Consider the following 16102-nt stretch of genomic DNA (forward strand, 5'->3'; position numbering starts at 1 on the left):
TGTTTATTTATTCTTTTTTTTTTTTTTAATTTTTTTAACGATTTATTTATTTCTAGGAGAGAGAGAGAGAGAGAGACAGCATGAGCAGGGGAGGGTCAGAGAGAGAGGGAGACACAGACTGAAACAGGCTCCAGGCTCTGAGCTGGCAGTCAGCACAGAGCCCGACGCAGGGCTTGAACCCACGAACCGTGAGATCATGACCTAAGTGAAAGTCGGACGCTTAACCGACTAAGCCACCCAGGCGCCCCTTATTGTTTATTTATTCTTGAGAAAGAGACAGAGCATGAGCAGAGAAGAGGCAGAGAGAGACTGAGACACAGAATCTGAAGCAGGCTTCAGACTCTGAGCTGTCAGCATAGAGCCTGATGTAGGACTTGAACCCAGAAACCCTGAGATCATGACGTGAGCAGAAGTCTGATGCCTAACTGACTGAGCCACCTGGGCACACCTAATACAGAACTTAAAGAATAATATTGTTAAGGTCTTTTTCATGTGCGCCATTTACAAATTCATTCATACAAGAATAATTTAAGTTTCCTGAGTAAAATGTGGACGGGAACAATCTTTTGATACCCAAAAGTTTTTGAGTCCTACGAAAAGGCAAAGAATACACCAAAGTGAAATACCAATACCTTGAAAAATTATTATAGAGCATTGTTAACATAAAAGCAGGCAGAACCACGTGTAGAGCCCCATGTATTTATTACCCAGCATCTGCAGTCTCCACCTCACGGTGAATCCTGTTTCCTCTGCTGCTCCCATCCGTCTTCCTATCCCAGGAGATAACCTTCTTTTTTTTTTTAATGTTTATTCATTTGTGAGAGACAGAGAGAGACAGAGCATGAGTTGGGGAGGGGCAGAGAGGGAGGGAGACACAGAATCAAAGCAGGCTCCCGCCTCTGAGCTGTCAGCACAGAGCCAGATGCAGGGCTCGAACCCACTGACCTCAAGACACGACCTGAACTGAAGTCAGACACTTAACTAACGGCCACCCCGGTGCCCCTAAAAGATAACCTTTGTAGCACATGTAACCACAACACTTTATAAATCTCAGGAAGTAATAGAAATCCCTGGGGTTGAAATGCCCAGTCAGTGCCATCATTTCTAGCTGCCTCACGAGCACCACAAGTTTGGAGTTTCCTTGTTTTAGTTTATTTCAATCAGGGTCCAAGTCAGGTCGCCCCCCGGTTGACTGCTTTGCCACCTCTCCGCTCCTCCTGTCACCAAGTCTGGGCTTGCCGAGGACGCCCCATCCCTGTGAACTGGTGGCATCTGCAGGCCCGACAGGGTTCTGGCTTGTGGCTTTGGGAAGCCCGCCTCCGGTGGTTATTCTGTCGAGACAGGTGCAGTTGGCTTGGCGTCCGTGTGGCACAGCCGCCCTGCACCGGCGGAGCGTCAGTCCGTGCCTCATCAGAAGCGGCAAACCTTGCCTGTCCTGGCGCCCAGGTAGACCGCGGGGCTCCTGAGGCCTATTTTGTACAGACCGGCAGAACGGTGCCCGTCGTTCCCCCTCCAGCCACGGTCGGGGCTGTGAGCACGCGCGTGTGTTCATAGCGCCTTGTGGCCCTTGTCCTTTCTGAAGCTCGCCCCGCGCCCCCGCCCCCCCCCAGTGGGTGGCCCCCAACACCGCCCTGGGAGTCTGGGGGGGGCCTGCTCTCCGGGCCGGGTGGGTCCTAGGCTCCTCCTGGCTTCCTGCCCCAGGCAGTGCCGCCCACCCCCCGCAGAGTCCAGGTGCCCTCGGTGTGGGAGGTGCCGTGACCAAGCGTAATGGAGGGTTTGTTGGTGGCGAACACGGTGCGAGTGTGATGACCCCGCTGTCTGGGACGTGCCCTCTCTTGCCCTCAGGCGGGGCTCCTCTTCCAGCAGCGCTTAGCTTCTCCCCTTCTCGGGCCCTTGGCCGCTTGTTGCCCCTCACTGGGACGCTGCGCCTTCGAGACGCTTCACGGCGGGACGGCTTCCTCCGCGCGGTCTGTCTGCAGCTTCGGCTCTCCGGGTGGTGCCAACAGTGGCAAACCTGGCTTCTCATATGGAGGCCCCTTCCGGGCGGGAGGCTTCAGCCGCCACGGGCTGCTGGGCAGCGGGACGCCTGCCCCTGCCTCCGTCCGGGCCTTCCGGGCGGCACCTTCTCAGGGTTCGCTTCCCGTTGCTGATCCCGCACCAGCTCAGTTTCTCTGTTCCCTTGTAGATGAGGCCTGTTTGCTGGAGAATTCATTGTTCAGTGGTCTGTTTTCTTTTTCTTTTTTTCTAATGTTTTTTATTTATTTCTGAGAGAGAGACAGAGCATGAGCAGGGGAGGGTCAGAGAGAGAGGGAGACACAGAATCCGAAGCAGCTCCAGGCTCCGAGCTGCCAGCACAGAGCCCGACTTGGTGAGATCAGGACCTGAGCCAAAGTCGCACACTTAACCAACTGAGCCCCCCAGGCGCCCCTGTTTCCTTTTTCAATAGTTTTTAAAAATCTGTCTTTGTAGAGGCAATATTTTAAGTTTTTATTTATTTTGAGAGGAAGTGAGCGCACACACATGCGAGCTAGGGAGGGGCGGGGTGGGGCTGGGGAGTCCCAGGCAGGCTTCACACTGTCAGCACAGAGCCTGACACAGGGCTCAATTCCACCAACCGTGAGATCATGACCTGAGCCAAAATCAAGAGTCAGACGTTCAACCGACTGAGCCACCCAGGTGCCCCAAAGAGGCAACATTTTATAAAATTTATCAAATTGTTTTTATGTCAAGCCACCCCCTCCCTCCTTTGCCTCACGCTGCCCGCAGCTTGCTGCTTCTGCCGCCAGGGCGTGGAGGCGCTCGCCAGGACGCCGGGCTGGGCCCTGTCGCGAGGGCGGCCGCGTGGGGTTTGCTCTGCTCCCGTAGGTCTCCTGACAGACACTCAGGATCTTCTTGTCCGTGGCTTTAACAGAAGAGGGGTGCGGTGACGCCCTCTGTGTGCTTTTGTGTGGATGTGGGTCGATGCATCAGGCTTTACTCCGGAAGTAGAATCCCTAGGCCTGGGCTTCCGCATTTTTCTTCCCTTCTCCTGCCCTCTCGCCCTGGCTGGAGCAGGAGTTGGTGAAGTGCAGGCCGGAATGGCTTGCTGCCTATCGTTACATGGCTAGTGAGCCAAGAATGTTTTTATACTTTTAAATGGTTAGAAAAAAGTCAGTAATATTTGAGATGCGAACATCGTGTTGGTTGACACGCCATCACCCACGAGCAGTGTCAGTGCCCCTGGCACGCTCGCTCACTCCTGCATCGTTTGTCTTCACGCCAGCACGCAGGGCTGGCACGGGCGGCGGGGTGGACAGCGCACCCTGGCCGCTCCTTGCACCGCAGGTCTCGGAAATGCAGGGCTGACTCGCCAGTGTCTCAGGAGCCCCGTGAGCCACTCGAGACACTCCTTATTGCCAGTTAGCACCCGTCACGTCGAGACGGGAAGAAGGGAAGGGTGGACTTCAGATGTTGCCCTATGGAGCCACAGTGAAGTGTGGATGGTTTTGCCCGTGTGAGCTGATCACGCCCTGAGGCGCCGCCGCACTGAGCTGAAGGAGTGGACTGTGTGCCGGACCCTGCGCTCCCAATGCACAGGAAAGAGACATCTGGAAAGACGTGAAAATATAAAATGGAAACCTCATCACAGAAATAAAACGTGGATATTAGGCCGCAAAGTAAGTTTCTGATTGGCTCATTAGTTAAGCCAAAGAAGGAAAGCGGCTTACTAATTAATTAATTAATTAGACCTTGTTTGATCGTAGCCACTGAGCCACGGCGCCCAGAGAAGGGGAGGTTGCTTCGGGAGGGAGTCTCTCGGGGGCCCACGAGAAAACGAGGCGGGCGGTTTTGAGTGGTCTTCCTTCACTTTGGTGTCCGGTCTTCTCAGTTGTTCATTTGGGGAGTTTGAAGTGACTGAAGAAATAACATCTCTGAACAGTCTGCCCGGAGCAGCTGCAGCCAGGAACATCGTCCAGGGGTCTAGAAAATACTAAGTCAATACAACCTGAAGTGGAATCTGCCAAGACATGTTCCATCCAGTGGTGGCAGAGGCGTGTGGGGATCAGGAAGATGCGCAGTGGGACACGGTCGCCAAGCTTGTGCAGGTGTAAGGTGTTCAGAGGGCATCGTGTCCTGCATCAGAGCAGGCACTCTGCTGAAAATGAGTCTTCCACGGGTCATTGAACCAGTGGAGTCCACAGCCGAGTTCACTCACTCTTTCAGATGTCACTGTCACCAGGCGGACGAGTTTCTGTCAGGAGTGGAGCCTAAACACCCTGACTCTCTCTCCACACAGCACGTTGGTAGTGACTTAGTAGTGGAAATGTGTGCACGTTGTCGTCGTTTTGAGCTAAGGGCAGATTGAAGTTTTTTGGAAGGAGAAGAAGTTCCTTTAACCTGGAGTGACTGTGAAGATGAGCTTCTGCTGAAGATTTGATAATGTTCTTAACGAATTTAGCGCACCGTCCTAAGGTACAATGGGACGACTTGCACCAGAGCTGCGCCGTGACAGCAGGGGGACCGGAGCTGCGCCGTGACAGCGGGGGGACCGGGCCTGCGCCGTGACAGCGGGGGGACCGGAGCTGCGCCATGACAGCGGGGGGACCGGGCCTGCGCCGTGACAGCGGGAGTGCTGCCGGCGCCACGCGGCCTCCCGGGCGCTGTGCTGTCTGAGGGGGAGCAAGCTCCCCGAGCCCGTTCAGGTTGGCGGCAGGCTGGCTACAGGCCCGGAACCCGAGCCCGCTAACTGTGCCGTGGCGGAGCCCCAGGCCGCCCTCGGGGGGTGCTCTGGCCTGTGGCGGGGTGGCCACGAAGGCCAGCGTGGCAGAGTCTTGACGGGGCTCCCCGAGCGCCTCTCCCTGCCACGTGGCCACACGGTCACGTGCTTGGGGACTGGTGGCAGCGTTTCTCAACAGTGAAATATGTGAAATACATTGAGATGAACCTGTGTCGTCAGTTTTGGTGATGAAGAACACTAACTTTTAACCCCAATTAAATATTATTCCCCCAAAAAAGAGCATATTCGTCCTGTCAGTAGCCTGTATTATAAAAATCGTACTGTTATAATTGCTGTGTTTTGAATTTCATAACTTCCGGTTTCCAGTTCCTCATACAAGGAACTGGGGAGTCTCCACTTTGTCCTAACAAATAAAAAGCCGAACAGACTGAGAAATCAGCCAATGTTCTGGGACCGTCAGAGGGATGGACACGGGCAGACTGCTGCCCCAGGACCGGAGAGACCGGCGGTGGACATGGGGCCTCCGGCTTCCTGAGCAGAGACTCCGGAGCAGAAGCCTCTGTGGGAACCAGCGCAGGACTGGAAAGCTGGGCTGTGGCTGTGGGATTGCCGGACGTTCCGTGTGCACAAGTCAGAGAGAAAAACCTGCAGGAGATCTGATCGTAGCAGGGGCCTCACCGTATCATGAGCTTCACTGCCAGGGACTCGGCCAAGGTCTCTCAGTAAATATCAGAGAGATATCTCTCATGCTTCCGGCAGGGGAAGAAAAGGAGCCATTCTGAAATATTTCTAACAAGGCCTGCCCCCGGGATGCTAGTTAACCAGAGGCAAACTGGGCAAGGGGAGCCGGTCAGCTCCAGCCACCCCTTCCCACTGAAGGGGGAGAACACAGCTGGGAAGCACTGGTGACGTTCAGGGTGGGGGGGCTGGTTCCCGGAGCCCTTCCCCCATCCCCTCTGCCCCGCATCACCACAGGCCAGGCCACGGCAGCTCCTCTTCCCTGACATGTCACGTCTGGCTCACAGGAAGAAATTACAAGGTGCGCTAAAGACAAAAACAGTTTCTAGAGACAGGAAACATCAGAACCAGATATGGCAGAGATGTTGGTGTCGTCAGCCTGGAATTTAAAACAACTGTGACGGGGCCTGGGTGGCTCAGTCAGTTGACTCACTTCAGTTCAGGTCATGATCTCACGGTTCAGTTTGTGAGTTCGAGCCCCACATCAGGCTGTGTGCTGACAGCTCAGAGCATGGAACCTGCTTCAGATCCTGTGTCTCTCTGTCTCATGCTCCCCTGCTTGCTCTCTGTCTCTCTCCAAAATAAATAAATATAAAAGTAAAATATAATATAAAATAAGATAAAACAACAGTGATAAGTCGGCTAAGGACTCTAACTGATAAAGCAGACGGCACTGCAGAACGGGTGGACAGTGTAAGCAGAGAGACAGAAATGCTAAGAAAGAAGCAAAAAATGCTGGAGCAGAAATGAAAGCCTCAGGTAGGCTTACTAGTAACAGGACTTGTATGCGGAAGAATCTAGAGGGTGAGGACCTATCAACAGACTCCGAGGCTGAAAATAAAGTGAGTGTGCACTAAAACTGAAAATAAAGTGAGTGTGCACTAAAACAAAAGCAGAATCTCCGAGGGCCTGGGATGCCCAGACGTGTATTGTGTGCATCACGGGATATGGAGAAGCAGAAGAGAGAGAAGGAACAGCAGAAATCTGTGAAATGATAATGAGATTCTCCCCAAATTAGTGTCAGACACCAAACCACGAACACCAGGCAGGATAAGTGCCAAAAACACAACATCTACGCATACTCTTCAAGCTACAGAGAAATAAGAGTAAACAAGCCAGAGTACAGAGGAACAAAGGTAAGAATTCACCTGACTCGTCTTCCAAAACTGTGCCTTCATTGAGAGTAGAGGGCGAAATACTTAGTGTCGAGAGAGAAAAGCCCCCCCAAGACTTCCGTACCCCGAGGAACTACCCTCCAGGAGCGGAGACATAGACTTTCTCAGCCGAACAGAGATGGAATGTGTTGTCTGTAGACCGGCTTTGCAAGAACAGTCCCAAGAAGTTCTTCAGGGGAGGGAGGCTGACCCCCCGGAGGGAATAATGAAGGTAAATCTGACAGGTGACGGTTTATTCAAAACGATAAGGAGCAAGAATGTACTTGATTATTATGCTTATGAATGTATTATATGTATATTTCAGTAAAATGCGCCTTCTCCCCGTTCTGCAAGTGCCTGCCTCCTATCACAGTTTTGCTGCTAAGCTGACACAATCCCAGGGTCCACTCTGCTCCTTGAAGGAGACGTCTGCCAGCCTGAGCTCTGGCTGTGACGTTGAGTCCGAATGAGGAGCATGGATGTGGATGCCCTTGTGCCAGGGGCAGGGCCCGGGTGGGGACGGGAATGCAGCTGACCTTCCACCCCTGAGTGTGAGGTTGGCTGTGGGGCCCCGGGGATGCCCTTTGTCATTGAGGAGGTGCCGAGAGTGTCAGGAAGGGACACTGGCTCGTGCCCTTCATCACTCCCCTGGATTTTCACAGCGTCCTAGTCACACATTATCCAAGTCAGGATAATGACTTGTAATTTTTATCTATGATGTTACATAAACTCTCTTTTGCATGACAGCATATTGTGGTGCTAGCTCCACATCAATAAATATGACCTGTATCAGTTTTCAAGGTTTGTTTGTTTATTTGGAGAGAATGTGTGCATGAGTAGGGGAGGGACAGAGAGAGAGGGAGAGAATCCCAAACAGGCTCTGTGTTGTTGACACAGAGCCCAACGTGGGACTTGATCCCATGACCCTAGGATCATTACCTGAGCAGAAATCGAGTCCTGATGCTCAACCCACCGAGCCACCCAGGCGCCCCTTAAATAACAAGTTACCTTGCTGAAAATTTATCCTGATTAACATTTCAATGCCAGTATATTCCTGGCAGAGAGTATTGTTATTTTCAATCTTATTTCATTCTGCTAGGTGAAAAATGTTTAGATGGGAATGAAAGCAAGGTAATGGAGGCTGCCCCATGTCTCCAGCTGAGGAGAGAAGTCTCTCTTGCGCCGACCACAGGTCTGCGCCACCTTTCTGGAGAACGTGGGGACAGCCCCACATCTCACGCCTTTATTCCTGAGCCAGCTCTCACAGGATTTTTTCATTTCTTTTCAAGCTAATCCCAAATTTTCCAGACCAGCCTTTTGGCTTGGTACTTGCCATATTTGGTTCAAGCAGCCCACCCACTCTGGGCCAGCAGTGCTGTCCCTTCGGTTCTGAGGGCCGTCCCCTTTCCGCCTGAGCCCCTGCCCCCTGCACACACGCACTCCTGCAGGATTGGGCATGCCAAGCGTCCGTGTGGGTCCAGGATGTGACCAGGACATAGTCTGGCTCCGTTGAGCTTGTGGCGTATAGGACAAGACACAGGTGCAGGTAAAAAGTGCAGCAGTTACCAAGTCGCCTACACAGAAACATTTATCATAGAGTGATTTGTAGGTTATTAGTCTGAGCAGCTTGGGTGTAGATTGTCTTTGCTACCTGCCTTGCGGCCCTGAGCAATGACTTGCTTCATTATCTGGGTGTACGCTTTAGAGTCACTTTTTGCTAAAAGTTGGTTCATAGCTGCCTTTTGTCAAATGCTCTGCGCTCTCACTGTCCGACCCGGCCGCCGCTGTTTGGGGACCCTCTCTGGTGCAGCCGGCAGTGGCTGGCGTGCTGACTGTAGGGAGCAAGGATGTTGACTGGTGTTGCCTCTGAGGAGCCAGTGTGGTGGATGGCCTCCCTTCACTAAGGAACCTGCTGGGATGGGCCGCCCTGCTTCCTCCTCAGGGTTCAGCGAGCTGTGATGGCTGGCCACGGACACCAGGGGGCAGTCTTTACGCACCACCAGGCACACCTGGGTGGCTGTCTAGCTCTGAAAGGATCAGGGGCCGCCGCTGATTTCTAAGCTGTGGCCACAGGCCTGAGGTGCCAGAAAGCCTGAGTCCCTTGCTGAGTAGCCTCCTGGTTGGCGGGTTATGTTTGCTGTGCTGCTGAGGAGTCCAGGATGTTGGCCAGATGCCACGTGTTGAAAATGGCAGTCTTGGGGTGGGGGCATGGGGTGGAGGGGCTTCTCCGCAACGGCCCGGGTCCACCCGGCCTCCAGCGGGGGGCCTGTGTGTCTGTGCCCACCAGCGTGGGCAGGCTGCCTGCTGCCCGGGGCTTCGCCTTGACGGGGCGGCAGCTGCCCCAGGATCCCGGGGATTCAGTCCAGATGTATCTTCTTGGTGGCGGCCATCAAAACCTCCCAGTCTCGATCTGTTGTTTTCTTTGTGTGGTGTTTGTGAACAGAATTTTAGTGTACCTCATTGCCTCCTTAAGATTAAAGAGTATATTCACTTTTAATAGCGGAAATGAGAAAACAGAGGGAATTCTACCACAAGTTAGGCATGGAGGTGCCTGGAGACATCAAGGGGGAGACCTGTTCTGCAAAGCAGCACCTGGATCCCCACCGGAATGGTGAGTGGGCTTCTGCGCCCCCACGGCCAGGCCGGCCTTTACTATGAACCCCTTTCTCAGGATGCCCTGTGCCTCCGTCCGGCGCTCCTGGTGCCGCTGAGAATGTGGGGCGGAGCTGAGAAGTGGATCGTGGACAGAGGGGTCCTGCGCAGGCGAACTGAGGGGAAGCACGGGGGGCCCTGAAAGTGCCTGGAGGTGGGGTACAGCTGTCCTGTTTTGGAACGGCAAAATAACATTGGGATTCACTGTAAAATTAGTGGTATTTTTAAATCTGTACACGCCATAAAACATTATTCATGTCTTTGATGCCATGACATTTTTCTAGTGAGCACAGTGATTCCTGAGAAGCTTCTAGACTGCTCTGTGTATTTCCAGTAATCTCAGAAGAAAGGAGAGATCTGGTCTGGCCCCTGGGAAGGGTGGAGGAAGCCAGGGGTCTCTCCCAACCACTCACTCACAATGAGGTCTTCGTTTTAAAAGCGGTGCTGGAATGATAGAGGCTGTGGGCGCCCTGCATTACCTGTGGGCACTTGGTGTATCGAGCGTGGAATCGTCCTGGGTGTGTCCGCTGCGCCCCGGTTCACACGCTCACAGACCCACGCACAGTGACTTCAGCTTCCCTGCGCCTTAAAGGGCTTGGAGTTTTAACAGGTGCTTTGGAGACAGCTCTCCCCAGTTTCTTGTGCTCTTAAAGGTGCAGCTGTCTTATTTGAGTGAATTTTTACAGCATTTTGAGTATACTCTGCAGTTAAAAAAAATAAGGGTTTAACATTCCGGATCTCATAACATAGTGTCTCCTGTTTTTGCTGAAAGGTGAAACCAAAGCAGATGACAGTTCGAACAAAGAGGCCGCAGAGGAGAAGCAGGAGGAGGACAACGACTACCACAGAAGCGACGAGCAGGTGGGTGGCGCCCGCCCCGCGCCCCCCACGCCCCCCCCCGCGGCCCCCCCGCCCCCGCGCCCGCTGGCGACTCCCCCGCAGGGCTTCCCTCGCTTAGAGCCGAAAGGCCAAACACTCAACAAAGTTAAAACGTCAAACATCTTAGGTTTTCCTTCTCTTTCGTTTTTCTCCTTAATTGCCAAGGTAATAATATGCCCACTGTAAAACATATTTATTTACTTTCAGTTTTTTTTAAGTCCTCATTTTATTTTGAGAGAGAGTCAGCGTGAGCAGGGGAGGGGCAGAGAGAGAGGGAGACACAGAATCGGAAGCAGTTCCAGGCTCCGAGCTGTCAGCACAGAGCCCGACGCGGGACTCGAACCCACGGACCGTGAGGTCATGACCTGAGCTGAAGTCAGACACTTAACCAACTGAGCCCCCCAGGTGCCCCCTAAAACATTTTAAATATAAAAACATTTAAGTCCGATAAATAAAAAAACATTAAAAATTTAAAAAAAAAGAAAAATAAATAAACATTAAAAAAATTAAAAAAAAAACAAAACAAAACATTTAAGTCCGTTCTCCACACACTGCTCCCCAGGTGGGAAAACTTGGTGCTGAGCATTTTTCTGTGCATGCGCACATATTATATAAAAGAAGATACTGTCCAGTCATGTATTAAAGAAAAAGAAAAAATGCAGCATTGAGGGAAATCTGTGCATATGCCATTTACTGCATTAACAATTTAAAAAAGAAAACAATCACAGAGATGCTATGAGAGTGTTTGATCCAGTCCCACACCCATTCGTACCTAGCTTTTTAATACAGCACCCTAACTTGAAACCTATCAGTCATCGTACTGAAATAGAATCATCTCGTTAATATCCGAAACAAGGCCGTGCACATTATCAGCTGTTACTCAGACGATTCTGAAGAGTCCCGGCCATGCACTGAGGAGACAGAAAAGAGACGTGTGTGTGACAGAGCAAAATGCCATTACTTTCCGATCACACTGTTGTCTGATGTAACCTAAGACAGTCGACCGGACACCGTTAGAACTTGCTGCTGCTCGCTAGGGGCAAAGATCAACCTCCAACAATCAGTAGGCATTGGCGGCCTTATTTACATGACCAGTAAAAATTCTAAAATACTCTGACAAGAGTTGTGTGAGGCCCAAATAAAGACACTTGTGAAAAAAACATAACAGAAAAGACTGAATAATTGGATGTTTCTGGGTGAAAGACTGATGTGAAAACGTCCGTTCTCTCCAAATTAATCTCAGTGGTTGTGATTTTAACTGTTTAGCATAGAATTTAATCAAGGGACACCTAGGTGACTCAGGTCCAACTCTTACCTCAGCTCAAGTCTTGACGCCAAGGTGGTAGCTCATGCCCGGCGTTGGGCTCCTTGCTGGGCTCTGTACTGGGCATGAAGCCTACTTAAAAAGAAAAAAAAATTAATCAGCTGCTTCTGAAGTTCATCTGAAAGAGGAGAAGCTTAAGAACAGCCATGAGAACAAGGGGTATTGGCCATCTCTGAGTATATATAATATATACATGTCTGCACTTAACATATGTATATGTTTATGGGATATATATATATTCTGATATACATACATTTAATTAAAAATATGTACAAATGTGTACACATATATGTGTACACATATATTTACCAAATAATTGGTGTGGTTTAGGTACAAGAATAGAATAACAGAATCTTAATTTTCCAGTGCTGTATTCTGTGTTGTTAAAATTATCACGAGCATTACAGAGAAGGAAGTATGTCTATGGAAATACAGAATACGATCAGTTGCATTCCAAGTCTGTAGAGAAGAGTAACAGTCCGGTGAAGCGCCCGTCCCATCGGGCCTCCCGGGCGCTCCCGTGGCGCCCTGTGCCAGCTGAGCACCTGGCCTCCAGCGCAAGGCCCGAGCATCGCTGAAGTTGCATGCACAGGGTTCTTCTCTGGCTGCATTTCTCTTTTGTCAGTTTTTAACATTCCCACTGTTTATTGTTACTAATTTTTGCTTGTTTCTTTTTTATTCTCAACATGCCAAAGATGTGTCAATTTGATTGGTTACTTTCAAAAGAATCAATTTTTGGTTTTAGTGGATCAAATGTTATGTTTTCTTTAAATTTTTTGAATGTTTTTTAAATTTATTTTTGAGAGAGAGAGAGAGACAGCGTGAGCAGGGGAAGATCAGAGAGAGAGGGAGACACAGAATCTGAAGCAGGCTCCAGGCTCTGAGCTGTCAGCACAGAGCCCAACGCGGGGCTCGAATTCATGAACCATGAGATCGTGACCTGAGCCGAAGTCGGACACTCAACTGACTGAGCCACCCAGGCACCCCAAATGTTGTGTTTTCTTAAGGATGCTTTTTCTGGCCTCTTTTTTTTTTTTTTTAAGTTTATTTATTTTGAGAGAGAGAGAAAGAGAACACAAGTGGGGAAGGGGCAGAGAGAGGAGAGACAGAATCCCAAGCAGGCTTCGTGCTGCCAGTGCAGATCCTGATGTAAGGCTCAAACCCGCGAACCTTGACATCGTGACCTGAGCTGAAGTCAAGAGTTGGATCTGAAATCAAGAGCTGGACGCTCAACCGACTGAGCTGCCCAGGCGCCCATCTTTTTCTGACCTCTTGAGTTGAATGAAGCCTTTGTCTCTGTACTCTTAGCCTCTTTTGTGTGTGTGTTTTTTTAAATAGTTTATTGTCAAGTTGGTTTCCATATAACACCCAGTGCTCATCCCCACAAGTGCCCTCCTCCATGCCCATCATCCCCTTCCCCTCTCCCCCACACCCCATCTACCCGCAGTTTGTTCTCGGCATTCAAGAGTCTCTCATGGTTTGCCTCCCTCCCTCTGCCTCTTTTGTGTTTTCAGGCACACGCTTCCTGGCGCCCTTTGGCTGCATTGCTGGGTGCTCCTTTCCAGAGCCTGGGTCCCTGCCTGGGGCCAGGGGTGTGGGTGCCCTTCTTGGATCCTCTCTCCAGGGTGTCTTTCTCTTTTCTTTCTTTCTTTTTTTTTTTTTTAAATGTTTTATTTATTTCTAGGAGAGAGAGAGAGAGACAGCGTGAGCAGGGGAGGGTCAGAGAGAGAGGGAGTCACAGACTGAAACAGGCTCCAGGCTCTGAGCTGGCAGTCAGCACAGAGCCCGACGCGGGGCTCGAACCCACGAACCGCGAGATCATGACCTGAGCGAAAGTCGGACGCTTAACCGACTAAGCCACCCAGGCGCCCCTGTCTTTCTCTTTTCTTCTCCTCCAGCAGTTTCAAGATCTGTTACTTTTCTCTGTATTTCTCTAGTAGTGCTCTTAAATTTTAAGCATGTTTAAATGTATATTTTGTGTCAATCTGTAGAATCAGTTACATCTGATTCTGCTTCTCAGAACAAGAGGATCTTTATGTTCTTTTCTGACTCCTCTCCTCCAGTGTAGGAACATGTAGGACATTTTCACCTTCCAGAATTTGTTAAAGTCCTCTAAAGTTTTGCTCCAGATCATTTTTGGTAATTTTTAATCTTAGGTGATGATACTTTTGTAATTTTACTGGTAATTTTACTAAAGTTTTCACACAGTGTTAATAATTATTTAGATTAACAAAAGGTTGTGTGGGTGTTTGTGGGCTTTTTGCTCATACTGCTGGGTTTAACCCATCTTCCTCTTTTGTGGAGTCTGGGTTTCTTTTGAGGAAGGAGCATCCTTCCTCGTTTATTTTCAGAGAGGGTGTGTGCATACTGGACTTTGAGCTACCCCATGTCGGGCCAGTCCTGTTTCCCACGCGTGTTTGAAGGATGGTGGGGCTGGGTACAGAATTCTAAATTCAGAATAACTTCTTCTAACTTTGAAGACAAACCCTCCCTGTATCACTCAGATGACCTGATTGAATTGCGCACTTTTAACACTAAGCATCAGGAAAAGAAAATGAAAAACATGTAAGAGGAGTATGAGCCACCCAAGCCCTCACCAGGACGGAGCTCTTGGGTCCAGACACACCAGATGCCGCTCAGGTTTCCCTATTCTCGAACCATGCCTGGGTGGCAGCTCTCCCCTCCCTTGGTTTCAGGAGTGTGATTCAGTGATTCATCACTCACAACGTCCAGTGCTCATCCAAGTCTCTCCTTAATGCCCGTCCCCCGGATAGCCCATCCCCCACCCACCTCCTTCCATCAATCCTCGACTCATTCTCTGTATTAAGAGTCTTCTGTGATTTGCTTCCCTCTCTGTTTTTATCTTATTTTATCCTATCTAGATAAAATAGATGTTCTGGGAATGTGGTAGGTTGATTTCTAATTCTTATTTCAAAGAGCAAAGGGGTATGATCAGTGAAGACAATTTTGAAGAATAATAATAAGGGGGTATTTGCCCTATCAGAAATCACAGCTTCACAGGTAAAATAATTAAATAATTGCAACTCAGTAAATTACTTGTGGTTTTGGCTCAAGGGGACACAACAGAGCAGTGGACAGAACAGGACAGACCCAAGCATGGGTGTAGACCAGCACAGGACAAGGGAGCAGATGCCGACAAGCCAAGTGGTCAGCCAGTGAGGAGAGGAAACTTGACCTCCCTCCAGCTGCATACACATTACCTGCTAGTGGCTTAAAACCTCACAATAAAAAGTGAAACTTTCAGATATTTTACAAGAAATTATAGGAGAACATATTTGTGACCTTGGCGTGGGGAAAGTACCTGAGCTACAAACATTGATGAATAATTTAGTTCACCAGGGAGGGAGAAAGAGAAGGAAGAAAAGAAATAAGGAGGGGAGGGAGGACAGAAAAAAAAGAAAAGAAGGAAAGAAAGGGAGAAACGGAATGAATTCAGATATATTTTGTGAAAACGTGGGGCCTGACGAAGTTGCGTCTGGTTCGGGCACGGCGTGTCTTCCCTCACCTGGGCCGCTTTCCCGTGGCCGGCCTGCTAGATGGGCTGTCTGCACACCCTGCTCGACCCCTGACACTTCTGGGCGACACTTGTTCCCCTCGGTCAGGCAGGGCCGTCGTTAGAAATGGAGCTTTACCCCGTCGACAATTCTCTGTTTGTGTTTCCAAAACCATGTTTCTGTCCTTGTTTTCTGTTCACTTCATCCCCTCCTGCTCTCTAGGTTCCCCTTTGTTTCTCTTCTGACTTCGTAAGTTGAATATCCATGTAGTTTCCAACTGTACTATTTGGTTCTAAATCTTCATACATTTTCATTATGATTTCTTGTTTGATCCATGGGTGATTTTTTTTTAAGTATATATAGAAAAATCTAAACATCAGGGCATCTGGGTGGTTCAGTCGGTTAAGCATCAAGCTTCGGCTCAGGTCATGATATCATAGTTCATGAGTCAAGCCCTCCATCAAGCTCTCTGCTGTCAGTGCCGAGCCCACTTCGAATCCTCTGTTCCCCTTCTCTCTCTGCTCCTCCCTGTCTTCCCCTCCCTGGCTCATTCTCTCTCTCTCTCTCTAAAAATTAAATAAATAAACATTAAAAAACTCTAAACATCAAATCCTACTAAAAAACTACAGTAATTAAGACATTGTGTTACAGGCATTAGGGTAGACTCTTAGGTCAGTGAAACAAATTGTAGAAATAGAACAAAGTCTGGAAATCAGCCCTTGGATTTGTAGTCGGTTGGTTTTCAGCAGAGGAGCCCAGGCACCTCACCTGGGAAAGGGTGGTGCCAGGCAACTGGGCCTGCACGCATCAACTTACATCCTTATCGAATACCATTTGCAAAACTTAGCCTTATCTTTGTCTTATCTATCATCTATCATAATTTATTATATGTATTTATTATAATTTATTGTCAAGTTAGCTAACATACAGTGTGTACGGTGTGCTCTAGGCTTCGGGAGTAGATTCCCGTGATTCATCACTTAGGTACAACACCCAATGCTCCTCCCCACAAGTGCCCTCCTCCGTGCCCATCCCCCACTTCCCCTCCTGCCCCGCCCCCCCATCAATTTGGTCTCTGTAGTTAAGAGTCTCTTATGGTTGCCTCCCTCCCTGTTTGTAACTT

The 16102-nt window shown here is 49.8% G+C and overlaps 1 protein-coding gene across 2 annotated transcripts in view; it reads left to right on the plus strand.

The window, feature by feature from the left end:
- The window catches only part of PCGF3 (polycomb group ring finger 3), a 61743-nt gene that overhangs the window by 25184 nt on the left and 20457 nt on the right, over positions 1 to 16102 (plus strand). For both annotated transcript variants that reach the window (XM_039220380.1, XM_039220381.1), the window contains exons 7-8: positions 9110 to 9220; positions 10034 to 10122. In XM_039220380.1, coding sequence (XP_039076311.1) covers positions 9110 to 9220; positions 10034 to 10122 — 200 coding nt within the window. The remainder of the gene's footprint in view (positions 1 to 9109; positions 9221 to 10033; positions 10123 to 16102) is intronic.

Source organism: Hyaena hyaena, unplaced genomic scaffold (genome assembly GCF_003009895.1).
Source record: "Hyaena hyaena isolate Hyena2069 unplaced genomic scaffold, ASM300989v1 scaffold_886, whole genome shotgun sequence".
NCBI classification, from domain to species: domain Eukaryota; kingdom Metazoa; phylum Chordata; class Mammalia; order Carnivora; family Hyaenidae; genus Hyaena; species Hyaena hyaena.